The sequence below is a fragment of the Euprymna scolopes genome, chromosome 7 (genome assembly GCF_053919585.1).
Source record: "Euprymna scolopes isolate OS-2025 chromosome 7, ASM5391958v1, whole genome shotgun sequence".
NCBI lineage: Eukaryota > Metazoa > Mollusca > Cephalopoda > Sepiida > Sepiolidae > Euprymna > Euprymna scolopes.
The window spans coordinates 146,795,120-146,822,537 of NC_136488.1; the positions used below are offsets into that span (position 1 = coordinate 146,795,120).

A 27,418-nucleotide genomic window follows, 5' to 3' on the forward strand; every position below is an offset into this window, starting at 1 on the left:
TGGGTCTGACTTTTACTCCTGATCTAAGATGGAATACATACATTAAATCCGTTACCAAGGTTGCTGGAAAAATGGTGGGATTCTTCTATCACTCCAGTAGATATCTCACTGCTGATGCAAATCTGTATCTGTATAAGAGCCAAGTACATCCAAGGATAGAGTACTGCTGCCACATCTGGGCAGGAGCTGCTAGAAAGACCTTATTCTACCTTGACAGAGTTCAAACAGATTTCGTAGCCTCATAGGAGATGCCCTTTTCTCTTCCCTACAATCTATTTCCCACAGAAGAAATGTTACAAGCCTGTCTCTGCTTTATCGTTATTTTCATAGCAAGTGCTTGTCTGAGCTCCAGTCTATTGTCCCCCTGGTCTGACTTTCAGAAAAAACACTTGTCTAGTTGCAACCACTATCAATAATTTCCTCCACTCTTTATCTGTGCCTAAACCTAAATGTGGATTGCATGAACAAAGCTTCTTTCTTAGAACTGCATGCCTGTGGAACTCTGTTTCCTTTTCCTGCTTTCCAACTGACTACAACATGGTCATCTTCAAGTCCAATATGAACAAGTTCTTGAGGGGCATCTCCCTAAGTAATCTAATTTATCAAATTTCCACTACTAACGATTATTATAATATTTTCCCATTGACTACTGTATACTCGTTAACCCTTATCCTCGAGTGGCTTCCAGGCCTTGATAAGTGGTGACGTCTTTGTAAAAAAATAAAGATATAGCATAATCTCTATTTACTCCATATACGGCATAATCACGTTGACACACCGGTTCTTGTGAGATCCACAAAGTTAAGCAACGTTGAGCCTGGCTAGTACCAAGTGGCTGACCATTTGGGGATTCTAGGTGCTGAATGTGTTCTCTGCTTATATCACCATTGTTTCCAGTCATCCTGAACCTTCACTTGCCATTGGTATTTAACAATGCTGACTCAGGAGAGGTGTGGTTGCCACAAAAATTCCACATGCAGGCACCCTTATAATGGATATCCATAGTATGTTAGGACTGAAGAAAGCTACCATTTAATCCATATGAGGGAAAAGTTTTTTTTTTTTTTTTCATCATGAAGACTTAGACGACGTAATATGACGTCATAATAGACATAGTGTTGCTTCAGATTATGGCTAGGGAAACACACTGAAATATCCAATTGGTATCTTGTTTCTACAAGTTGCTATAATTTGATCGAATATCTTGTACGAATTGAGGTATCAGGACCAAGAAACCATGACATTTCAAGATAGACCGGAAAATGAAATGGTCAGTTACTGAGCTATATTGATCATTTTTTTTACTCTGCTGTGGTGCTAGGATTGACAGCACATTTTGCAATTTGTTTTTTTTTTTGTGTCAAAAGGTCAGAGCAAGTGGCAGTCCATATGAGTGGCTTTTCATATCTAAAAGATAAAAGACGACAGTATAGATTTAGACAAGCTCGTTCTACTGTAAGTGTAATTTCTGAATGTATATATCATGCACTGGATAAGGCAGGGTGTAAAACAAAACCACCAAATCAAACATCATGAATAAATATTAAAAAATATAAAGAACTCGAAGCATAAACGGTTTTCTAAAATAACTTAATTTAGCATTAAATAACACAATAAAGATGGATACTGTAAAATAAAAAACAGAAGAAAACATCATAAATAAATTTTTAAAGATGTAAAAATCTTTAAACATAAAAACTTCAAAATTATTGGATTAAGAATTTAATAATCCAAAAATATGCCATTGCCATAAAACAAACCAAACCAAACCGAGGCTGACTGGCTCAAGAAATTATGCCAATCTGACAGAATCGAGATCTTGTGTAACTAATTCATGGAATGTAGAGTTGCAAAATAAACGACCAGTCTGGATTCTGGAGGAGAGTAAGTGCAGTTCTTGATGAGTCGTCCCCTTAACTAATCCAATTTACTAAATTTCCACTACTAACAATTACTATATTGTTTCATTAACTAGTGTACACTCATTAACCCTTATCCTCGAGTGGCCTCCGGACCTTGATAAGTAGTGACTCCTTTGTAAAAAAAAAAAAAAAAAAAAGCCTAGATCAGTAGTTTAACATTTTATTTCTACTTTAAAATCTTAATATAAGAAAAAAATGTAATTCTTTTTTTATAATGGTGAAATCTCTTTTCTGTTTACCAGATCAAATCGAATATTTTCTTTTTCTTCTCAGTGTCCAGAAAATTTCCGCCGCTCAGTCCGTCCGAATGTTGACGATTATGAAGATTATGACTCTCCGATGGATACCCCCACAGAACGTACCTTGGTGCGCCTTCACAAAAGGGTAATCCGTGCATCCCAAATTTACCAGCGTACTCATTGCCAGTGGAACATGCTCATGGGAAAGGTGTTCGCTCTTGAGGATGTAGCCAATAATGAATCCAATCCAAACCGTGAATTCAAACGGTACTCTTCTTCATCCGATGGCTTTGGACTTCTCTTAAACAAGCTTTACACACCAACAGTGGGTAAGAATTTCTGTGTAATAATTCCGTTCAATCTAAGTTCCTCACAAAATAATAAATTCAACACTTAATTTACACGTGCTTATGTAATTGTTAAAAACAGAAAACAGTTGTTAACAGAATAATTGCTTGTATTTACTTGCCTCCCCACGAGGGCAGAGTTAGACACAAGATTTTTTTATTTTTTTTATTGTTGAGGAATATCCAGCTCCTCATAAAGGGGCACTCCGGATTAGAACAAAAATAAAAATTGTCTCAGTCTATAAGGATTTCTCATTCACTGCTCAAGGAGAGTAATACAGAAATATAGCATTAGAACATATACTGCACTTCGCTTCTAGCCAATAGGTCAAGAAACAACTGAATGAATTGTTAAAATACAAATGTTAGAGGGTCCTGGATATGACCTTAAACTATATCCAGTGGTGAGGCCCCAACTTGCGGGCTTTGGGGAGTGTGGAACCATCCTTTAATTGCCATTGCTCCCAGGTCCACTCTGACCCGGAGTGGTAATACCTGTTAGGGTTCCAACTATGAGTTAAATAGAAACCGACTTGAAAATCACAAATATATTCTATTAAAAAATTTTTCTTGAAAATCTTTGGATTCGGCATTAAATAACCTGAAAAAGGGTGGATATGCCGTAAAACAAAACCAACCAACGAAATGTTAGATTTTTTACTGCTTTCCATGTAATTTAAGTTGACGTAATGGTAAAATACATTGCATTGAGATCTAAATTTTTAATTCCGTTCATTTGGTTAAATGAAGTTGAAAATACTGACCTTGAACCAGGCCTTGAAAGCATATACATGGGGAAAAAAACAACATTGATTGACTGAGTTTTAGTATAATAATAGAATAACATTAAAAAATAAAGCCAGTTCATTTCTTTTCCAATAATTTTACTATTGCTAAATGACTTGTCGAACCCCATATGTAAACTGGAGTTGTCAATGAGATTGGGTCAGTGTATATTAGCTATTAACTTGTGGTTGTGGCTAAACTCTAATACAATTAGTAATGTCAATACTTTCATTGGTATGAAAATGTATCAACCAAAGGGAGGCAACTATGTGAGAATTTAACATGCCACTGATTGTAAAAGTAACAAATAAATAATATCCAAATGTTTCAATCGCAATATAATAAAACTAAAAAAAAAAATTAAAACTAAACACAAAAAAATAGATATTTTTTTTTTTAGAAAAAAATAATACAAATTTTTTTTATTATTTGGACTATTGTTCTCTTCTTGAGTTATTCTTACAGCGTTTCAACCAAAATAACTTCTGACCATCTTAAAGCGTATCTTGCTGAACTCAGACTCGGGGGGGGGGGGTATGAAATTTCAAATGCAACCCTTAATTTAATCCATGGAGGTAGCATGCTCTCATTCCATCAGCCATGACTGGGTAGAAGACATAAGCTATTTGCAAGTGTATTAGTATTGCTTGCACTGACGATTGAACTTGAAATGCAAGTCTGTCAGTTGGTTTATCATAAGTTTGAAATGGTATTTTCTTTGCCCTGTTACACTTAAGTCTGAAATGGTATTTTCATCACAACTCTATCATTATTTTTATAGAAGATGCTTGACTAAACTCCAATCTCTGGTTCCTCCTGGCAAAACATTCACAGCAAGAACTCGTCTTATTACCACTACTTCAAAGAACTTTCCTTTCTATTCTCTATGCGCCTAGCATTAAATGGAATTTCCATGAACATAGTTTATTTCCAAGAAATTTCCATTTGTGGAACATTTTATACAACTTGATCATCTTCAAATCCAATATCAAGAAATACTTATCACAAGTTGAACTCATAAGTAATAAAATTTTGCCCGTTTCATTAATCAGTTTTAATCTTCTCATAATATTCTTCATTACTCAGCTGACAATCTATCTCCTTCACCTTCGGTCCTGGATATGACCTTAAACTATATCCAATGGTGAGGCCCCAGCTTGCGGGCCTTGGGGAGTGTGGAGCCACCCCTTAATTGCCATTGCTCCTGGGTTCAATCTAATCCGGAGTGGTAGTACCTGTTAGGGTCCCAACTCTGGGTTAAATAGAAACCGACTTAAAACAAATATATTGTACTAAAAAAATTTTTCTTCAAAACCACTGGATTCGGCATTAAATAACCTGAAAAGGGTTGATATGCCATAAAACAACCAACCTTCACTTTGAGTGGCTTTAAGCCTTGATAAATAGTGACTTGTTAGTATATTAATTTATAAAAAAAAAAACAAAAAAAAAAACAACAACATAACTGGAAGTTATAACTTCCACAACAATATTAGTGTGTAAATTACCCGCAGTGGATTCTAATAATATTACATCATCTACTGGTAACATTAATACTATTACTTATCGTAGTGCTACCAGATCAGGCTGTCTGAAGATATTGGCTTCCTGAGACGAAATGCACCTAACATTGATGCTTTTTGTTTTTCTACTTCCTTTTGCAAAACTTAATTATATTCAGCAAAAACAACAACCCACCTTTTTACCCTTTTTCCCATTTTCCCTTTCTCTTTCTATCTCCCCCACTTCCTGACTGGTTTCCTAACTTAAAATGTACCAAACATTAATACTGTAACCCTTTTCCTTCTTCCATTGCAAAACTTCATGTTCTGCAGGGCAAGAAATAAAAATGATAAAATCCACTATAAAACAACCAAACCAAACACTTCAAAGTAATGATTGAAAATACAAAAACTTGAAGAATAAAAACCTTCTACAAAATAACTGGATGCAACATGAATACTATTTCCAAGATAACTGGATTTGGCATTAAATAACCCAAAAAAGGGTTGATATGCCGTAAAACAACCAAACCAAGCCAAATTACTTATCAATTAACAAGTATTGGTCAAAATTTCACTGAATGTGGCATGAAGCACTCTTGATATAACGGACGTCAATTATAATACTACTATTAATAGTAAATACTTAAAAGCTCCACATTGATTGGGTAGAATTGCACCAAATTTAGCATAAAGAGCCCTTGTGATTTAGGATGTAATAGTTAAGAATATGAATTGTTCTGCTTAAATAAAACCCCTTCAAGAATTAGATAAAAGCCTTCTATTTAACAGCTTTTTGGCAAGTAATATCTTAAAAAATATTTTACCTTTTTAGAATTTGAAATTTCTATGTAGACAAAAATAGTGTTAACTTTTGCATCATTTTATGTTCTTGAAGTATTTTCTTGTTACCTCTCTGTAATAAGAATTTAAAATTCCACAGTTGCTTTCTTCATCTATCCGTACATTGTGTTGTTGTTTTTCTTCATCTCCTTCTTTTTCTTTTTCATTTCACATTCTTTTTCTTTTCTTTTTTTTCCTTTTTTCTTTTCTTTTTTTCTTTTCCTTTTTCCTTTTATTTTTCCTTTTCTTTTCCTTTTTTCCCTTTTCTTTTTTCCTTTTCTATTTTCTTTTTTCCTTTCCTTTCCGTTTTCTTTTCCTTTCCGTTTTCTTTTCCTTTCCGTTTTCTTTTCCTTTCCGTTTTCTTTTCCTTTCCCTTTCCTTTCCCTTTCCTTTCCCTTTCCTTTCCCTTTTCTTTCCCTTTTCTTTCCCTTTTCTTTCCCTTTTCTTTTCCTTTCCTTTTCCTTTCCCTTTCCTTTTCCTTTCCTTTTCCTTTCCTTTTTCTTTCCTTTTCCTTTCCTTTTTCTTTCCTTTTTCTTTCCTTTTTCTTTCCTTTTTCTTTTCCTTTCTTTTTTTCTTTATCTTTTCTTTTTTTATCTTTTTCACTTTTTCTTCTTTTTCACTTTTTCTTGACACTTTCTCTTTTATCTTTTCGTTTTTCCTTATCTTTTCCTTTTTCCTTATCTTTTCCTTTTTCCTTATCTTTTCCTTTTTCCTTATCTTTTCCTTTTTCCTTATCTTTTCCTTTTTCTTTCTTTTTCTTTCTTTTTCTTTCTTTTTCTTTCTCTTTTTTTTCTTTTCCTTTTTTCTTTTTCGTTTTCTTTTTTCTTTTTCTTTCTTTTTTCTTTCTTTTTTTTCTTTCTTTTTTTTCTTTCTTTTTTTTCTTTCTTTTTTTCTTTTTTTTTCTTTTTCTTTTTTCTTTTTCTTTTTTATTTTTCTTTTTTATTTTTCTTTATTTTTTTCTTTTAAAAATTTTCTTTCTACTATTAGTCTGTATAATTTACTGTTAATGATATTTTTCTTGAACTATTACATGCAATTTTAATAATATTAAAAAAAAAATTCTTTCTTCTTCCATAAAAATAATTATAATTGTCAGCTAAATATTCTTTGAATAAATGAACCAACTGTTTATTTTATAAATTTATTTCAAATTGTAACAATTAGACGTATACTTAAAAAAATAAAGAATATAAAAAGTAATTTTTTAAAACTGGTAAAGTTGAGAATGACAAAATTCGATTTGGGAACAATTCATTTTCAAATGGAAAATGTCAGATTTTTAACCTAAGCAACACCATTTAATTTTCAGTTTCTTTGCATTCTTTTTTTTTTAAACGAAAGTCAAAGATGATTAATGTGCAAGCATAAAAAAACATGTTACCATAAAAATATATAATGTCGATCATATTCAATATTTGTTTGCTTTTCTTTTTCTGTAGAATGGTATTGGAAGTGTTTGTTACGTCCTTGGGTGATGAAGGGCCTGGCTATTGTGTTGGTTGTCATGTCATTTATGGTTGTCTGGTCAGAGTGTCTCTTCTTTATCAAGAAGCCTGTCCTCTCCTTGTTTGCTGTATTCATCAACATTGCCAAATTGAATTATGATTACGTCTACATTGAGGTTAGTATACCGTTTATTTCCATCTATTAACACACAGAAGCTACTTAACTGGTCATGATGGCCTCATTTATGTGTGGAGTATTCTGATTAGTTGAGGTTCATCAGTATTTAATTCTGATTGGTTAATTTGTACAAAATACTAAATTTGGAGAGTAGAAAATAAACCTTGGGTTTATTTTCAGCAGCCTTGCTTCCCTTATTTTGTCCTTTAGTCCTTACACTCCATGAGCGATTTTTCTGACAAAGGGGGAAGAGATGCTGTTTTCTGGGTCGGAATCTATCCATCTAATACTTATTGTTGGTTAGTTTTTGTTTTTTTTTACCCCCCTTTTTTTAAGCTCCTTACATTAAGTGGCTTCATGCCTTGTCTGGAGCGATTTCTATAAATAAGAAAAAAAATAGTTATCAAAATCAGATTTCAACAATTCAGAAAGTTTATTTTGGGAGCTGAGCATCTGTTTGAGTAACATGAACAGCCTAAAACTTCGACATAAATCCTTGCCGGTTGTTTCCATAACAACACAAGAGGCTGCTCCTGATCAGGGCCACTCCAAATCTTTTATTTTGATTTAAGACACAAAATATTTATTTTCTTATTTTCTTCAGATAAACTCTACTCTTTACTCATTTTATTGAGTCTAGAAATAAATTGCTTTTCTTCTACAGGAGCTCAAATCGGTGTAGAAGGCCACATGTTTTTTATTTATTTATTTATTTTTTTTTTCACTTATAAAATTTTATTTTCAAGGAGGCAACCTGAATCTACTGGTTTCATGTTTGAGCTGATATGATGCAAAAGTACCTGAAATTGCTAATCTTCGTGATGCGTCTTTTGGATTTGATGAAAGTGTTCTTATTTAGAATTCAACCTAATTAAAAAAAAAAAAAAAAAAAATCAACAAAAAAGCGAAAGATCTTTGGCAAACATGTTTGTCACAGAACAGAAACGTCATATTCCAAAAATCATAGAAATTGATCAAGGAGTTTTATTTTTATAAAAAAATCATTTTTACATCATTTAAAGCAATTAATGCTATGCCTTACAAGGCTGGCCTTGCAAGTTTGAATTATGGACTTATATGCCCTTGCTTTTTACAAGATGGTGACATGAGACAGTTCCTTTTGGCTTACTCACAAAATTGGATTTTCTTAGTTAAAAATAAAAATACTTGATCAATTTGTGATTTTTGGAATATGACATCTTTGTTTTGTGATGAGTGCATATGTCAAAGATTTTTCTGTATTTTTGTGTTTTACATTAGGTTGAATTCTGAATAAAAATCAAAGTGTAATTTGATAATGTGTTATTCAGTGTGCGTAGAGTTGTTGGGTAAGACTTGATTAAAACAACACCCATCTAATCAGTCATCATTGATTTTAAAACTGTTCTTCTACCAATATTACTTTACTTGCATAATCCTCAGAGGATCTGTGCACATTTTTTTTTTTTTTTCATTCAGTGGTTTTTCAATTTTTTTCACTGTTAAAGTTTTACATCACATATAATCAGTCCAATGTTTTGGAGGCTTACAATGAGTTATTTTACTGCAAAATATTTGTTGCACAAAACTTCTTAGCAAATTTTTTTTTCAATCATTGAACCTCATGATTTGATACAAGTAATGAAGTTTAAAAAATTAAAACGTTAAGCGAGAACTATTACAGCAACTTAATCTACAAATTCAACCTTCATGAAATTTTTACATTTAAACCATTTCTAATGGCCGACAAATAACTGGTAAAACCACTTTTTGTTTTTTATAATATTCGCACGTCTGATATTCTGCCTTTCATTGAAAGTGGAAGTTTCTAGCGAATACAATATGCTATACAATCCCCAGTCAGCATGTATATCCCAATTAGGGAAGATGACATACAACGTTTAGCATTTTCAAATGGTCACCCATCTTGTACTAGCCAGGTTCAACATTGCTTAACTTTAGTGATCTAAGGGAACCAGTTTGCCTACTTGATTATGCCATATTGGTTACATGATTCGCTGTATTGACTGACGTAATAATCATAAAATCGTTATAAAAAAATATCCAACAAAAAGCGGTGTTAATAACTAATGCAGGGTGGCCCACTTAAAAGGTAGCCCAGAAAAAAATGTAGTAGAGAGGAGGAACATTCTTTTATTGTTTAAATTACCTGTTATGTTCTAAAAGATGCTGGAAGTGCTCTCCATTGACATCTATGAATTTCCAGGCACGTTTAACAATGTTTGCAGATACTGCCTGTAGATCTTCTCTGGTGATTCTCATGATAGTGTGGGTAATGTTCTCCTTTAGTTGGTCTAGATTGTGAGATTTATTTGCATAAACTTTTTGTTTTTAAAGTCCTACAAAGATAAAAATCGCATGATGACCAGTTCGGGGAACATCGTGGCCATAACCCTTTGCTTATTGTTCTCTCTTCCGTAAACGTGTCATGAACTCGTGTCAGTGATCTGTTAAACGTGTGGTATGTAGCGCCATCTTGTTAAAAAAATTGCATTTTGTCTTGTGGTCTCGTTTTTAAATTAATTAGAGAGATCAGACTACTTTTAAGTGGGCCACCCTGTATTTGCGTGAATGAAAACGTTCTGCCTATACACGCATTTAAATTGAAAGTATATAGAAAATATAAACTCATGTGCGGTCCCCAGTTAGCAGGTATTATTTCGGTGCACACAGCACCTAGTATTTCTAAATGGTCGCCTATTTTGTACTTGGCAGGCTTAACTTTGGTGATCTAATGGAAACCTATGTCAACGTCATTATGCTATGATGACCATATTGTACTTCATCTCTGTGTTTTCATTTAAATGATCTTCTTGATAATGGCCGGATTCTTAATGTGAAGATCTCTTGACATAACAGGTGTCCTTGCATGTATAACATAAGAGAATGTTCCTATTTACTTGCCTCCCCACGAGGGCAGAGTTAGACACAATGTCGATTTTTAATGTGGGAAAAATCAAGCTCTCCAAAAAGGTGCATACAGATATAGGTACAAAAATAAAAAATGTTTCAGTTCAGTCATAAAAAATTTCTCCTCCACTGACCGAGGACAGAAAAGATGAAGTGTAGCATCAGAACAGGCACTACACTGTGATCTTGCCCAAAACATAATCATAAAACATCAAATCTTTTTTTTTTTTTTTTTTTTTTTTTTTTTTTTCAGACAATTTCCTACATCTGTTTATAATTCGACAATACCTTTTTATGCTTATAATAGGATGTCTGGTCATAAAGGGCTTGATTATATTTAGAGTATTTTGATTGGCTGAGGCTGCAGAGCTCAGGTCAATATAAGAGGCTAACAACAGATACTACCCTTTAATGTTAGTTAAAAGGCTAAGTTACTATTTGTCTAAACCAGGAATTTCCAAAGTGGTTAGTCCAGAAGGAGAGGGAGCAAAAAGAAATAGTGACAAAAATCTGATAAAATGTATTTTTACAAGAACATACTTCAACCTTGTGAATTATGGAATTTATTGGCTATGTTCAAATTTATTGATGCCATTGTGAAAAATATCAAGTGAAGAACTACATCAGACAAAAGCGGTTTGAAATGGCTTAAAGAGAGATGGTAAATTAATTGAAAAAATCCAACTACTGCAAAAATTTCTGCCTCTTTCCCCACTTCAGAGGCTCAAGGCTGTAGGGGAAAAAATCCGAATTTTTATTCTGGTATTTTTTTTTTTTTAAATAAAAACATGACTTCCATATTTTACAAAAATTGCCAGACTCTAACTCTTCACTATTGGTCATAGAATAAACAAAGTAGATCCGAATCAAACTGATGGCTTTGTAGTGTTGATATTGATTTATTTTATTTATCTTTCAGATGGCTTCTATTCTAACAATTGGATTTCTCTGTTTCTGCGCCTACTACACGGTATTTCAGATTCGTATTCTAAACTATTATTATATTGCTCCACATCACCAAACCAACGAGTACAGTTTGATCTTCACTGGCATGTAAGTATTGACCATCTACCAATTATTTATTTGCTTGTTTGGCAGTGTGAGGGTGAGGGTTAATTCATTTAAAATATAGCTGCACATATTTCTTTTATATTTAAAATCTTTAAAACATTGGGCAAACAACATGGAGTTTAGATTTCTGAATTTTTGAGATGAGGATTTATCATATTTCGATTCTTCAGACTATTGTTCTCATCATCAACATTTCGGTCGATGTAACCTCTGACCTTCAGGTGTATCTTATTGAACTCTGGGAATCTGCATCAAACTCGGAAATCTGCATAGAAATTTGGACAGAGCCCTTCATTTAATCCATGGAACTAGCATAGTCTTATTTTGTCAGCCATGACTGAGTAGAATTTCTAAGTAATTCATAATCGTATTTTGAGGATTAAACCTTCAACTTGCAACCGAATTTAACCAAGTATTTTATCGATTACACCATGGTTCCTTGCACAAGGACCCGTGGTGCAGTGGGAAAAGTCATGGCTGACAAAATGAGAGTATGCCACTCCCATAAATTAAAGAAAGGGTTCCGTTCAAATTTCTGTGCAGATTCCAGAGTTCAACAGACAGATTCCCGAGTTCGACAAGATACACCTGAGGAACGGTGGAGTTTATATCAACTGAAATGTTGTGAAAATAACACTCGAGATGAGAACTGTTGTGTGAAGAATCAAAATAATAAAAACATTGACTTTGTTGTAATGTTAGATTTAAATTTGTTAATGCTGCATAAAGACGATGTTGCTGAGAGATATCAGAGGTTCTGATTGGGTAAATTAGACCATGTTTTATGAGAGAGATAGTATGCTTGAAATAGTTTGGATTAACAGATGGTGTCTAATTGGATTACACACAAAAGCTCTAGAAAGTAAATGTTAATAAATAATTAAAAAATAAATAAATAAAAGATAAATATAGAGAAATAAAAAAATAAAAATGAATAATAAAATAAATAATAAAAAATAAAAATAAATAATAAAAAATAAATAAATAATAAAAAATAAAGGCCAATTCTGCAACTAATCTGAACCCTAACCCACGTTGTAAATCGTGAATCTTCAGTGTTTTTTTATATTCTTTAATTCCCTGAAAAATCTTTCGGCTATGAGGAATGAATTCTAATGTGACTGCACATTGGTTCAGATAAAACCACTAAGTATTTATGAAGGAGAATATTTAACAAGCGAACAATACAAAAATATATTTTATAAAATTCATGTATTTGTAGACAGGTAACTTGTAATCGAAAGGCTCCTTTTTAATTGGCTGCTACGCTGAGATGTAGAAGGGGGTGCAACTCCTTTCCCTGAATTAAAAAAAAAAAAAATATGGAACAGACAAGGCATGAAGCCACTTAATGTAAGGAGCTAAAAAAAACAAAACAAAAAAAAACTACTACTTAAAAGCTAGAAACTAGCCAACAAGTGTTAGATGGATAAATTCCAACCAAGAAAACATCAATTCTTCCCCCCTTTTTCAGAATCATCGCTCATGAGATGTGAGGACTGCTCTACTTACCCTTGATCCTCATCTTTTAATGGTGAGTGTTAAGCAAGTAGGCATCAAGTACCATTTTTTGAGTTTTTAGAACGACTCTGACATTGATTGTATCCCAGTCTTCTGTTCCACTCACGAACGCTCTAACCATTATGCCAAATGGGCTGTAATTGTAAAAAAAAAAATTCTGTTAGGAAAATATTTGGACATAAAGGAGATTCATTTCTCATTTTTAGAAGCAGAAATTTGTCTTTTTATTTTGATCTCTCATGACCTCAAACAAAAGTGTTCTAAAAATAATTTTTTTTTTTTTTTTGTGTACAATTTTTGTACAAGGATCATTTTCAAAAATAGCTTCTAACTTATTTACACATGGAGAAAAATGTCATGGTACATTAACAGTTTTCTTCTTCAGGTGCTTGGTTTTAACAGAGACATTATTGACTATTAACATTGATTGTTAAATATTGGCCAGGCAATGCGGAAAGATATGCTGGTTGATGATTATTATCTATATATTAATATAATAGTGTGTGTGTTATTTTGTGTATCATGCATCTTTTCTCTTCCGAGTGACTGTCGTTTAATTGTTATGACCTTTTTTTACCACAAATTCTTCATAAGTTTTGGTTTCGATTATAGCTGATGACACTCAGGTTATATATATATATATATATATATATATATATATATTTTTCATAAGTTTTGGTTTCGATTATAGCTGATGACACTCAGGTTATATATATATATATATATATATATATTGTTTTTTTTCATAAGTTTTGATTTAAGCTGATGCACCCAAATCATATGGATATATTTTTTCTTTTTGTAAGCATAACTTTATAATATATAAAAATCAATAGAAAATTGACTCTATAATAATATATACAAAAGCTGCATAAATTACAATATCATATTTAAGTGCATTTTACAACCTGGCTATGCCAGGTGTCTGTTAGCTTAGATAAATACTTTTGCAATTTTAACAAAAAAGTTACAATAATACTAGGCCGTCTTCGTTTATGCTGAACATCCACAGAGTGCCAACATCAATATATTACATTGAAAGAGTCCACTGTGGAATTTCCACAAGTCCCGCTAGTTATGATCGTTATTAGTATTTACAGATAAAATTATTTATGTTAAAATGTTTCAATAAAAAGGAATGTTAGTTTTCATAACTAGCACAAAAAAAAATGTTAACTTGGTGAAAAAGCATGTTAGAACATAAACAAAATAGCGTAACGAGATAGCTTAAAAAATACACGTATCAGTTAGTCAAGAGTTGGGAGTCAGTTAGCAGACCCAGTTGGTAGTCACAGGAAGAAAGGTGCTCATGGATTGTAATGGCTCAGTGTAGGGGAAAATATTGATAGTAAAAATCTAGGACCAGTGTTGCAACTTTCCATTGGGGGAAAACATCAGAAATAAAGTTGCTGTAAATACCACTAAGGCTTCGTGTCATACAAATTTTTGTTTGCAGCTTTTCTGAGGATCTGTCAAATTAAGACCAACCCAGATGGACAAGGTATGTTTTTCCGATGTAAACCCTAAGTGACTTATTTGTCCTTTAATGTATAATTGTTATGCCATGTTTAGACAATTACTAGACGATCATTCATATGTAGACAATCAAATATATTGACACGTGTGTATATATATATATATATATATATATATATATATATATATATACACGTCAATAAATACAGATGTATACAACCCTCCTCCCCATGTTATACAGAACCCCACTATATTACATGATGAGCACAATAATTAAAAAAAAACAATGTCAGCAATTATTCCTCGTCCTTAAAATTCTGACAAACATATTCTGGATTATTTGAACTACTTTTCCTATCTTGGATGTTATTCTCACAAAGTTTTGGCCAATATGACCTCTGACCTTCATGTGTCATATCAATTATTCCATTCATCCATCCATAGCCTTGAGCCCCTGGAGGGGCATAGGCCATCCACAACTTTGTAGATGCTTTTGTAGCAGGTTCTTTTTTCGGGGTGAGGGTGATACATACAGTGCCTAGCCTTCCCAAATGGTCACCCATCTGGTACTGGCCCGGCTCAACATTGCTTAAATTCGGTGATCTGACGAGAACCGGTGTGTCAACGTGATTGTGCCGTACATATCAATTATTACCCAAATAAAACAACTTTGCATTATTTGGATTATTCGTGCCACTGTTCTTGTCTGGGATCTTATTTTCACAATGTTTTGGCCAAGGTAACTTTTGACTTTACTCATATGCACAGATCTGTAATGCAATGGATAAAGGCATCGAGTGACAATCAGTTCTAAGTGACAATTTTCTGGAAGTTGAAGGCTTAATCTTCACCACAGGTAGTGCTAAGAATAAAATAAAAATTACTCAACACTTGTACCTGGTCATGGCTGATGGAACAAGGACAATTTACCCTTGTGAATTAAATAATGGTGTTATGTAGTGGGAGGGATTCAAACGGATGATGTATAATATAAAGGAGTTTTGAAATGGCACCAACTGTTGTATACTTGAGTGTATATAACCATCGTAGCTATATAGTGAACATATATACTAGCCTGGGTGCCCAGCATTTGCCGGTTGTTTGGAGGTCTGTGTTGAGCCAAAAAATTGTGATAGTAAGCAGGCAGGCAGGCTCGAACCCATATCGCAAAGGAGGAAAAGAATGTGAAAAAAAAATGTGACATCTTTTCTGTTGCATCCATCACCAAACCGGAAGTGGCAAAGGTTTGAATTAAGGCTAGTCAATTGAAAAGAGAGGATAACTTTTGAAAGTATTGCCAAAAAATGTGACCCCCTCCTTGTAGAGAAGTGTCCAGCTGAGGGTAAAGAAATTAATGCTTTTAGTCAATTTTTCGATATTTGTCGTCCGAAGGTTGAGCTTCAAAACAATGCCGATCTTGTGAAAATCTATCGCCTCTGTCGAAAGTTTTAGGCAGACAGACATACATACATACATACATTTAAACAGTCAGGTGAAATATATATATATATATATATATATATATATATAACAGAAGTGTGTTTCTATAACGAGTCTGTTATGAGTGTTCACTTTCTGCGTGTGATCCACGTAGTGTATTCTCTATTGGGTGTTGATGTTTGTATAAATTAACAATTTATAGAAATTGTCGTTGGTTAGAACACCAACAAAAACATACCTCAAATCTTCTTTCCATGCATCTCTTCCACGCGTCTTGAAATTGAAGGTGCTTCTCTCCGAAAGTCAAATTGCTAAGACGGAAATTATATCTTTAAATATAATCATTTATTCTTTGTTGGGTTCTTTTTCAGAGTCGGCACGCTTTGTATAAGATTATATTTTTGTAAGTCGCCCCCTTCTGACTTACATTGGACGTCCAGTTATAAAAAAAAAAGAAGACATTTGTCTCTTCCACATCTACGTCTCAAAATCCATATTTTGTACATGTAACCTAAAGATCCTTATGGGTATTTTATGCATTTTTGCTTATATTATGGTTAGCTTAAATTTCATCTGTCAAATTAACATGTTAACATCTGTGACAACTTTTAAATGTAAATATTTCACATCTTTAACATATTTCTACCTAACAATATACCTTTACCAATCACAATCAACCATTTTATTAGTTTCTGGTGTTTTCCGGTAGACTAACAACATAACACTGGGTTCAGTTTGAATTCACAAGTTCAAAAATATGTAAAATATAAACATTTTTAAAATAACATCCAAAATCAAAACAGTACTTCAAATAATATGAATTATTAATTCTCATCTCATAATTTCCAAAACAAACATTGATATTTCCATCAGATTTACTTTTTCTTGCTTTTTTATTTTTTTATTTTATATTTATTTTTTTATTTATTTTGTTTTTATATATTTATTTTTTATTTTATTTTTTATTTATTTTTTGTTCATTTTTTGCTTATTTTTTATTTTTATTTATTTTTTGTTTTATTTATTTTTATTTATTTTTTGTTTTATTTATTTTTATTTATTTTTTTTTATTTATTTTTATTTATTTATTGTTTTATTTATTTTTATTTATTTATTGTTTTATTTATTTTTATTTATGTATTTTTTATTTTAGGATGCTCTGTCGTTTGACTCCTCCAATGTGTCTCAACTTTTTAGGACTCATTCATTTGGACAGCCATATTATCCACAAGAGCAACTTGCAGGAAACTGCCTACACAACGGTAAGTGTTATCGATGCATACACCTTTTCAAAAAGGCAAAAAATAAAGGTAAGATTAATACATGTAAATTGTAACATTTTCTTTTTGTGTTGTAACTGCTAAAACGAACAACATATTTTTTATATCTTTTTAGTGCAGGAATATAAGTTTTTTTTTTTTTTTTTAAGTGAAACCTGGCCAGTGAGGATTAAGGATATATGGTGCATGGAGAGAAAGTGCTTAATATTATTGCATATAGTTTTATAACAATAAGTGTGGCTTACATCAAATAAAAAAGTGTTTAGATAAGTAACATTTGTGTGAAAGTTTTGCTGTCTTTGTGTGCCTCACTCCCGATTTTGAGAAAGTGATATTCATGTTTTCTGTATATATACAAAGACTGAGGATGCATATATAAAAAATCGTATGTGTAGATGACAGACACACACACACATATATATATATGAGCAAACAGTTAATAAAATATGTTAAATACTTTGAAATGAGTTAAAAACATTTCATCTGAAAAGGAAACACTAGATAAATGGATAGTCCTTAATCCGCGGAGTTTCGAAGAAATACTCTCCTTCTCATCAGAGAGTAGGAATTAGCAATTAGAAAGTGATATTCATGTTTTCTGTATATATACAAAGACTGAGGATGCATATATAAAAAAATCATGTGTAGATGACAGACACACACACACACACATATATATATATATATATATAGAGAGAGAGAGAGAGGTGTGTGTGTGTGTGTCATTTCTGTAACACAGCTCTTCAATGTTACTAGACTGGTAAGTGCATTGAGTCGAGATTGAAATTCAACCATTTAGTAGACAGTCGGCACTCCTATCTATTAAACTATGAATCACGCACGGTAGATTAGTAAAATCTCAATGTTTTATAAATGCTGTCAATTGCTAAAAGTTCTGCATTTATTTATATGAAGATCTTTGCATTTCAACTTGTGGCAGTTGGCGATTGTACTTAGTACAGTCCACAATCCAAGAAGTGGAGCGTGTGTGTGTGTGTGTGTGTGTGTGTGTGTATATATATATATATATATATATATATATATAAGTGAAATTGTCTGTGTATGTGTGTCTGTGTGTGAACATTTCCCTACCAAACTACTCTGTCAATTTTCAGTTTACAGACTCGTGATTTTTTTGACTAAGGGGTATTGAGATCTGGGAAAATCTTTTTAATCAGTTTTTGGACAGAAATTTGGCTATCAAGAGGTCAAAGTTCAACGATTTGACCTTTAAAAACTCTACCAAACTCGAGTCTAAACACTTGAAATTTTAAATGTAGGTTACTGGGACATGGATCAAACTTTTTAATTTGATTTGAGCCCAAAACAAATCTTAAGGGGTCAAAATTGGGGTCAAAGTTAAAAAAAAATTGACCTCTGCGGTCTCTACCAAATTATCCAGCCAATTTTTAGTCTAAACATTTGAAATTTTACATAAAGTGTATTCAAACATAGGGCAAGCGTTTTAATCGATTTTTGGCCGAAAATTTGGTTGCCAAAGTTAAAAAGATTTGACTTTTGCTGTCTCTCACAAACTATTCAGCCAATTTTGGGTCTAAACATTTGAAAATTTATATAAAGAGTATTCAGACATGCAGCAAGATTTTTAATCAGTTTTTGGCCAAAAATTTGTCTGCCAAGAGGTCAAAGTTGAAAGAATTGACCTTTGCAAACTCTTCTGCCAATATTGGGTCTAAACACTTGATATTTTAGATGTAGGTTAACTGGACATGAGTCAAACTTTTTAATATATATACATATGCACTTAAAGTTATAATCAGTACAAAGGGCCCAAGCAAAGCCTGACTGAATTGCTAGTATATATATATATATATATATATTAGCAAAAGTACCCGTCGTTGACTGGGTTCAAAAACAGCCTACAGAAAATGGACTCTGATTTATGAAAGTATGATAGGTTATGAAAAGGAAGGGTTGTAAAGAGATAGCTTCGAATTTGGGGATATCAAAACCAAAGCAAAATATGATGAAAGTAAAAATAATAGATAAACCCCATAATTTATTATATCATACCTGTTCACACTGAACACTGAAACACTTATCACAATGTTCTGTGGATCTATATTAAAAAACCTTGTTAAAGTTTGTGACATATTTCCATTCTATGGAGGTCAGGCGCGACCGACACCCCATAATTTTATTATACCTTATTTCTTCAAACTGAAACAGAATTATTAAAGTATACTTACACAGATAGATATGAAAAGTCTTTATTAAAGTTTGTGCCTATTTCCATTCTATGGAGGCCAGGCGTGAACGCAGACCCCACAATTTTATTATACCATCCCTATTTAAGTTAAAACATACTTATCAAAGTATTATGTACATCTATATCAAAAACACTTGTAGACGTTTTTTTTTTTTTTTTAATTTTTTATTTCCATACTTTGTGGACCAGGCACGAACGCAGACCCTACAATTTTAATGAACCACCATTCTGCAGGATCAAACATACCCATTCCTGTGTCTCGATACATCTTCTATTATTATATGTAATCATTTTTTTAAAATAGTCAACCATATAGGAGCCTATTTGTGACCAGACACACACACACACACACATTCAGCTTTATATTATATATATATATATATATATATATATATATATATATATATATATATATATATATATATATATATATATATATATATATATATATATATAGACTCTCCTGTTGAATTCCAACATATGATGTTCAGGCAACTAATTGCCCAAAATCCACACAGGTGATTTGTTTATAGTGGTGAAAGCTTTGTGCATAACCATACACACTTTTTGAAACCACTGTTGACCTCAGTCTGTGCAAGATGATTATCACAAGTCAGAGTAGACCTCAGGTTTTACATTAGTTTTCTTTCTCCAAGATGAATGTCTCAAAGACTGAGGATGCATATCTCGCAGCGTGTTTTTTTTTTTTTTTTTCAAATGCACCTTCAGATACTAACCTTGAACTTGTGGTTGAGTTTGAGGAGTTGGCAAGAAATGCATTAGTGAGCAGATGAACCTGTTGGAAACACAGGAAAGAGTGAACATGTAGAAAGAGATTCGGCATGCCAAACTCTGACAAGAGAATCGATGAGACGAATAAAACCCATGTAAATATAACTTGTTGTTTTGGCATTCTTTTAGGAGTTTGGACCAATAAAATGGTACATGATTCTCTGGTTTGAGATAAGCAAACACATTGTTATCGTTTGATTGTAAAAAGCTGTCTATGAAAGTTTGTGTTACATTTGTAACTGTGTATTTGTGAAAAAGTGGCTGCACACGTAATGGACATTTTACACACATACAATATAAAACATTTTATACCACTAAATGATACATAAATTCAGACATGTGTATGTGTGTATATATATAAAAAAGACTTGTGTTTGTATGTATATATATATATATATATATATATAAAACCCCCGCTACTTAACAGTTTGATTTATGATTGTCTTTCGATCAGATCATGGGCCACATGGATGTTATCTCTATCGTGTCTGATGGCTTCAATATCTACTTCCCAATTGCGATAGTATTGCTATGCATCTGCACTTACTTCAGCCTCGGAAGCCGCATCCTGCATTTTCTTGGATTTCAACAATTTGTTGGAGATGATGACATGACGCAAGAACTAATTGATGAAGGAAAAGAACTCATCAGGAGAGGTAAGTGTGCCATAAAGAATGTCCACTGTATCTGATTTAAGAGAGAAAATTTATTCACTGAAGAAAACTTCATTATTTGCTTTGAGATTTACTTTTTAGAGTAAGTACATCATAAGGCATAACTTTAGAGGTCAAGAAAAGACAACTCTAGAGGTCAGAGGTGATATCTGTTTTAATATTTAGAAAGTCAAAAGATAGAACTTTCAGTATATATATATATATATATACGTTTTATTTTTTATTACCGTATCTTTCTGTTAAGTTACATTATTGTTTCGGCTACTCTACAGCAGTATTGAGCACTTTCTTCAGTTTTTATTAATTACCATCTCCACTGTATATATATATATATATATATATATATATATATATATATATATATATTCATTCTTGGTATTTCATTCCTTCTCATTGAAATTTAATGCAGAAAGTTGACAATTTAAAAAAAAAATCGTAGTTGAAAATGCTCAATTTTCATCTAATGTTGATAAAATAAGTTTTATGGCTGCCTGGGTGTAATTTCATCTAATATAAGAAAGTTTTATGGATGCCTGGGTGTAATTTCATCTAATATAAGAAAGTTTTATGGCTGCCTGGGTGTAATTTCATCTAATATAAAAAAAAAAGTTTTATGGCTGCCTGGGTGTAATTTAGAGGTATACATGTGTTTATCTTACGATTTTATATTTACCAAGTATGAACCTTTATATATTCTGAAAGTTCTATCTTTTCTTTACCCCCAAAGTTATGCCCTTTTGGGGGTTCCCAATTTTGTAATGATGGGTAGTCCCATCGCGACAGTCCTTTTTCGGCTTCTTGGCTTATTAAATAAAATTAAAAGAATGGAGAAATTAATTCATAGGAACAAAATAAAGGTATGTTTAAGATACCATATTTATTTAACGCAAACCAAGATAGGTTCATGCTAAGTTTAAATGTATAAATAAAACACATAAGTATTGAAAGGTCTGAAAGAGTGTGTGTATGCATGTGTGTGTGTGAAAAAGTTGAGGGAATGTGTCTCACATACCCAAGTTTTTTTTTCACGTATCTTAGGTATGCATGTTGTCAGAAGTACAATTGATCAAAAGTGATTCTCCATGCAATGTGTTAGGTGAGGCAAAAAAGTATCTTTATGTACTTCAGGTTTTATAGTTTCTCGATCTTTGTGGCACCTAGTTTGGCAAATAGTGAGATCATGAATGATCTAAATGCCCTCTGGAGTGTGCAAATGTGTGGAAAGATATGTAATACTACATCTTTCCCCATTTGTATTAGCACAAATGATGCACAATCCCTTGAGAAGACTGGAACCAGGCAAGCCAAATTTACAATTCATACCAGTAGCCATTACATCACTTTTACTTCCTCCCTCCAAAAAACTCTTTTTGATGACATGATATTATAAAGAGTAAAATACGAATTTTATTATTTTTTATTATTATTATTTTTTTTTTAATGTATTATTTTTAAATCTCTTCATTTGTGATTTTTAAAGAAAAACGGCGACGTGAAAGAAAAGCGGACGGAGAAGCACGAAGAAAAATGTGGAATGAACAATTTGGAAATGGTAAATCTACAACTTCAGACAGTCCACGACAAGGTGAGCAATTATTTTTATTTTATTTTTAAATCTTTTATACTAAAATGGAGTGGATCAACATTCATTTCCTAACAACTTTTTTCTATATATTTTAATGCCAGAATACATACTAAAATATTTAGTTTTTAGATTGATGTTTGAAAAAAAAAAAAAAAAAATTGATTTTTTTTTTTTTTTTTTTAATGAGCCGTAATTTGCAATTAATGGATCCATCTCTTATTAAGTTTCTGTCTGTCACTCTCACCCTCTCTCACTGTATATTGTTTGATCCTCCCATTCCTCTCTTATTTTATATGACCCCCCCCCCCCAGTTATGGTTTCAATAGAAGCTTTTTTGAATAAATAGATTACAGTGGATCATTTTCCATTTGTATTGTTTTGCATTTATGAACTTCTGTAGATGTTTAGTGTCTACTCCATATATAATTTTATGAATATGCCCGTGTGCATTTACTGCACTGACTGCGATCACCTCACTTGTTGTGTCAGTTCAAAATTGTTGCCCAATTCAGACAGCTCTGCAACAAACGGATTTTCCTTCCAAAACAAAAACCACAATGCAATCCCAGTTTATAAACAAACTAGTTGTATATACCTGGCGTTGCCAGGTTAGAACATATTGGCGAGCAAATGGTTTAGTTATAATTTAGTTATGATTTTCCTGGAAGTTGTATGTTGGATTTATGAAAGCATAAACCACATCTATCTTCATCTATGAAAATCAAACAAGGAAATAATCTTCGTAGCTTAAAGGAGAAATAATTCTTACAGCTTAGATAAACTTATTTCCGTTTTTAAAGGCAACTGGTGTTATGATAATAATTGAAATTAAATTAAGTATACGCCAAATTAAATTAAGTATACATCAAATTAAAAATGAATTAAGTATACATCAAATTAAATAACTCAACTTTAAATAATATTTCTAAATAGAACAATTAAAACAATTCTATTACAAATAATTAATAAAATGGAGCTAATTATTAAAATAGATTTTCTGTAATGTAATATGCAAATGAGGTTACTTCTTCGAATGTAGATTTATTTTGAATATATATGGTATATATAGAAATCATGCTGGAATGAAAGTGTGTAAACGTCCGTTTTCAGTATGAAAATTTGTGAAACCATGCACTTTTCGTACATAGTAATCAAATTGTTAATAAACAGACAAGAATACAACTTCGCTATAATAAATAATATTTACTTTTTTATATTACAAGTGATACTTGCTTTTCAAGGTTGAATAGCAGATTTTTTTTAAAATGAGACCCTGCTAAGCTTTACTAGCTGATTACCTCAATTGTTGGGACGATTAATCGGAATCGGGGATCGAAAAAAATTGGAGCTTTTTAAGGTTTCGGGATCAGTATCGAAATCGGAAAAAATTGCGCCTATTTCCCGATGCCAAAACAGATTCCATTTAATTATCTTTTTTATTTGATTCTGGTTTAAGAATCATCTTCCACTGCTTGTAGTAATAATAAACCAATAAATACTTATTGGTTTTTAAAACTTCCAGTAAGTCTAAAATCTCTAGATCATCCACTCACAAGTCTGTTTTTACGTTTGAGAAAATATATGCACATTTAAGATGTTTTTGCAGTAATTGAGACAAAATAAAACTTTTATAGTTACATATTTAGAGATTTATAAAGAATCGGAATCGAGAATTTAGTACGGAATCTGTAATTGTATCGGATTCGGGGGGGGGGGGATATTGGAATCGTCCCATCACTACTTAATAGGTTAACTTCCATAAACCTTACTGACCTTTATCTACTATGCATGTGTGAAATACTTGTATGAACATAATTCAACCAAATGATTACTCACCGATGTACTTCATAAATACACCATATACAATGGAAGGGCAGAGAGACGAAGGTTTTGACTGCAGTGATCTGACACCAGATATGAATATGCCCGTGTGTGTTCACTGCCCGGTTGTGATCATCTCATTGCATTGCAACAAAAGAATTCTTCCAAAACAAAAGCCACAAATCCAATTTATAAAAAAACTAGCAGGCCGCCCCGTGTTACCCGATCATGAAATGTGCATAATAATATATTTTAATTAATGCGGAATTCTTATTTATTATAAACAGAAATACCATAGGAATTAAATGTAACATAAAATTCCTTTTTAATAAAATAAAGTTTAAAAAAAAAAAAAAAAAAACTAAAGGAAACCGAGACCTGCTTGCCATGGTCTTTAAAAAGTGTTTTCAAACCTACTTTTTCTTAACACAAGGAATCTGTCACGTGAATGATTTATGCATGTGCATTTGCAAAACAATTAGCCGACAGATAAAAATCCCATGAACCCCACGGACCAATTTTTCAATTTTTACCCTTTAGCAGACCTTTTATTTTTCCAGATGAAAACTTATTAAAAAGTTTTCCACATGTCTGAATACCCTATATACCAAATTTCAAGTCTATAGATTAAAAATTTGTTGAGTATATAGGTTGAGAAGTGTCCTCACATACATTCTTACTTTTATAGATAAATAAATGTTTATTTCTTTGAATATTACAAGTAGTATTTGCTTTCCAAGGTTGAATGGCAAACTTTCAGATCTTCGCTGAACCAGACCGAAACATATAAGTCTCGTTACACAATCTTTTGGCTGAAAACCTCAAAGGATCCAACTTGTCCGGAGAAGCACACTGACCGAACAAATTAATAGAGCCAGTCCCACCAACATTTTTTTTTATACATGAATTCAAAATATTTATTTTCACTTATTGATTCTATGCTTAGCATTGATATTGATTTCTTTGCCTCTCCAAGATTTCAAACTCTCAGATAATTACCGATGTTAATCAAAGCTGTTCGATATACATAACAATATGGTACGAAAAAGCCATTTCCGTTCGACTAACAATAAGTACTCCTGCTTAGTAAAAGTGGGCTGATTGTCCTTTGCATAGGAATCTTTACTTACCTGCAACAAAGTTAACCACAAGGTTGATTTTAATCTAGTGAAAATCTAATTCCCCCCCCCCCAAAATGTGGCACTCTGAATTGAGGCAAAAATAAAAATTGCCTCAGTTTAGGAGGATTTGCTTCTCTGATCGAGAACAGAGCAGATACAATTTTTTTTGCATAAAAGTCTGTAAAAAATAAAGTTGGGGGTCCATTAATAATACATTTTTAATTAAAATTTTGTACATATGCCATTGTAAATACTGATGTTTTTGTTTTGTTTTTTTTTAATTTGTAAATAAAATGTTAGGTCCAGAATTCAACATGATTAAAAATAAAAATCCAAAAAATTATGATAAATGTACCTGTGGTGGAATGAAAATGTTATATTCCAAAAATCACAAATCGATCAAATATTTTTTTTATCTATACAAAATCATTTTCTTACAATTTTTAGCGATTAATAGTCATTCATAGGCTGATTTTGATCTCTATTTCTGTTTAGGTAGTTCGAATTGAGTTGTTTCATTTTTATTTATGGTGAACCAAATACATACCATTCTCGCTTCCTTATAAAATATTATTTTCTTGGGGGGGGGATACTTGTTCAATTTACATGATTTTCAGAATATGACAGAGATTTATCCAATAATGTTTGGTTCTTGTCCAGAATTCAACCTAATTAAAAAAGCAGACAAATCTTCTTTTTTTTTTTTTTTATTAGGTCAAATTCTGAACAATAACCAAATGTTATTGGATTAATGTTTATTTTGTTAATCTGATTTATGATTTTTTTTTTTTTTTTATTTGTTGTTGCTACTCGGGTCCAAAACCTAACTATGAACTTAGGGGAAGTTGCCTCGACCCATCCCCCCCTCCTCCCACACCCCTTAATACTAATTAACATAATTTAAAGTGCATACTAACATACATTTTCATTTTCTGCAGGAAAAGTTCCTCGGAGTCCAGATGAAAATGATCGTACAGAATTATTACGACAAGCCGAACCGGTGGATTACATGGGTGATACAACAACCATTGATGCGGTGGATGATTATATGACACATAATGTTGGCACTACTGGTTACCAGTCACAACATGTGTCACAAGCTCCTTCGAGGTACAGCTCAGTGGGAAGAATGGGACACAAACCACCAAAAGGCATTTTTGATGACGTATAAATTTTTGACGACATATAAAAAATAAAGGGAGAAAAAAACTTATCTTATTAAACTAGAAAAAAGAAATTGAGACAAAAACTATTTAGAAATTGATTTTTCTCTTTTTTTTTTTTTTAAAGCGGAAAATCCAGAAATGAAAACGATTTCTTTCTTTTAAGGAAAAAAAAAAAAAAAAAAAAAAAAACCTTTCTTTAGAGACAACCTTTTAAAAAAAAAAAAAAAAAAAAATTCTGAAGGGAGAATTCACTTATGTATTGGAAAAGCTGTTTTGAACGGGTGTAAAAAAATAAAATAAAAAAAAGAAAAAAAAAGGGGCAAACAAACAAGCAAAAACAAATGGGATCTTGTGTGAGATGTTTGTCCTGCTTGAGAAAATATATTTGTGTTTCTAACTTGGTACATTCCGTACTCTTGATGTACATTCAGTTTAGATTGCTTGGACCAATTCTTCCAGACTTCCTATGGATGAAAACTAGAGGAAGAACAATGCCAACATTCCAGACAAAGAGACAAAAAAAAAAAAAAACTGTAAATAAAAGAATTTCTATAATTCTTTCGGTTAAATTTGGTGTGCAATTTCGGGGTAAAAAAAAATATACGTTTTTTTTTTTGGTTTTGTTCTTTTTTTTTTTTTGTTTTTTTCAGATAAGTGATACTAAAAGGATTGTAAAAATCAGTGAATTTTTTTTTTTTTTTTTTTTTTAAATGTAAATCTAAGAAGAAAAGAGACGAATGGTGAATGAATTGATGAATAACTTTCAGTATTTATTTTGTTTCTCTTTGGGCTATTGTCCACTGACAAACCCAAAATACACAGCATAATCAAATCATAATTAGATCACGAAAATGAAGCAATGTTGAGTCTCGTCATTCCCAGATGGGTGACGATTTGAGAATATCAGGCACTGTATGTAGGAGGATGTTCACACCTCCCTGCAAGAACAGCAAAACCTTAATGTCGTCATCTCCCACCCGATAGGGATATACACGCAACTTCGGTTTGCTTATAAATATGATATTCCTATGAAACTGTCTCTTTCAGACTACGGTGAATGCCATTTTGG

At 32.1% G+C, this 27,418-nt stretch overlaps 1 protein-coding gene across 3 annotated transcripts in view; it reads left to right on the forward strand.

The window, feature by feature from the left end:
- The window catches only part of LOC145280036 (G-protein coupled receptor-associated protein LMBRD2-like), a 120,143-nt gene extending 93,177 nt beyond the window's left edge, over positions 1-26,966 (forward strand). For all 3 annotated transcript variants that reach the window (XM_080131700.1, XM_080131701.1, XM_080131699.1), the window contains 7 exons: positions 2,196-2,490; positions 7,079-7,260; positions 11,092-11,225; positions 16,834-16,942; positions 20,437-20,638; positions 22,137-22,241; positions 26,122-26,966. In XM_080131700.1, the coding sequence (XP_079987826.1) occupies positions 2,196-2,490; positions 7,079-7,260; positions 11,092-11,225; positions 16,834-16,942; positions 20,437-20,638; positions 22,137-22,241; positions 26,122-26,354 (1,260 nt within the window). In that variant the 3' untranslated portion in view covers positions 26,355-26,966. The remainder of the gene's footprint in view (positions 1-2,195; positions 2,491-7,078; positions 7,261-11,091; positions 11,226-16,833; positions 16,943-20,436; positions 20,639-22,136; positions 22,242-26,121) is intronic.
- The last annotated feature ends 452 nt before the right edge of the window (positions 26,967-27,418 follow it).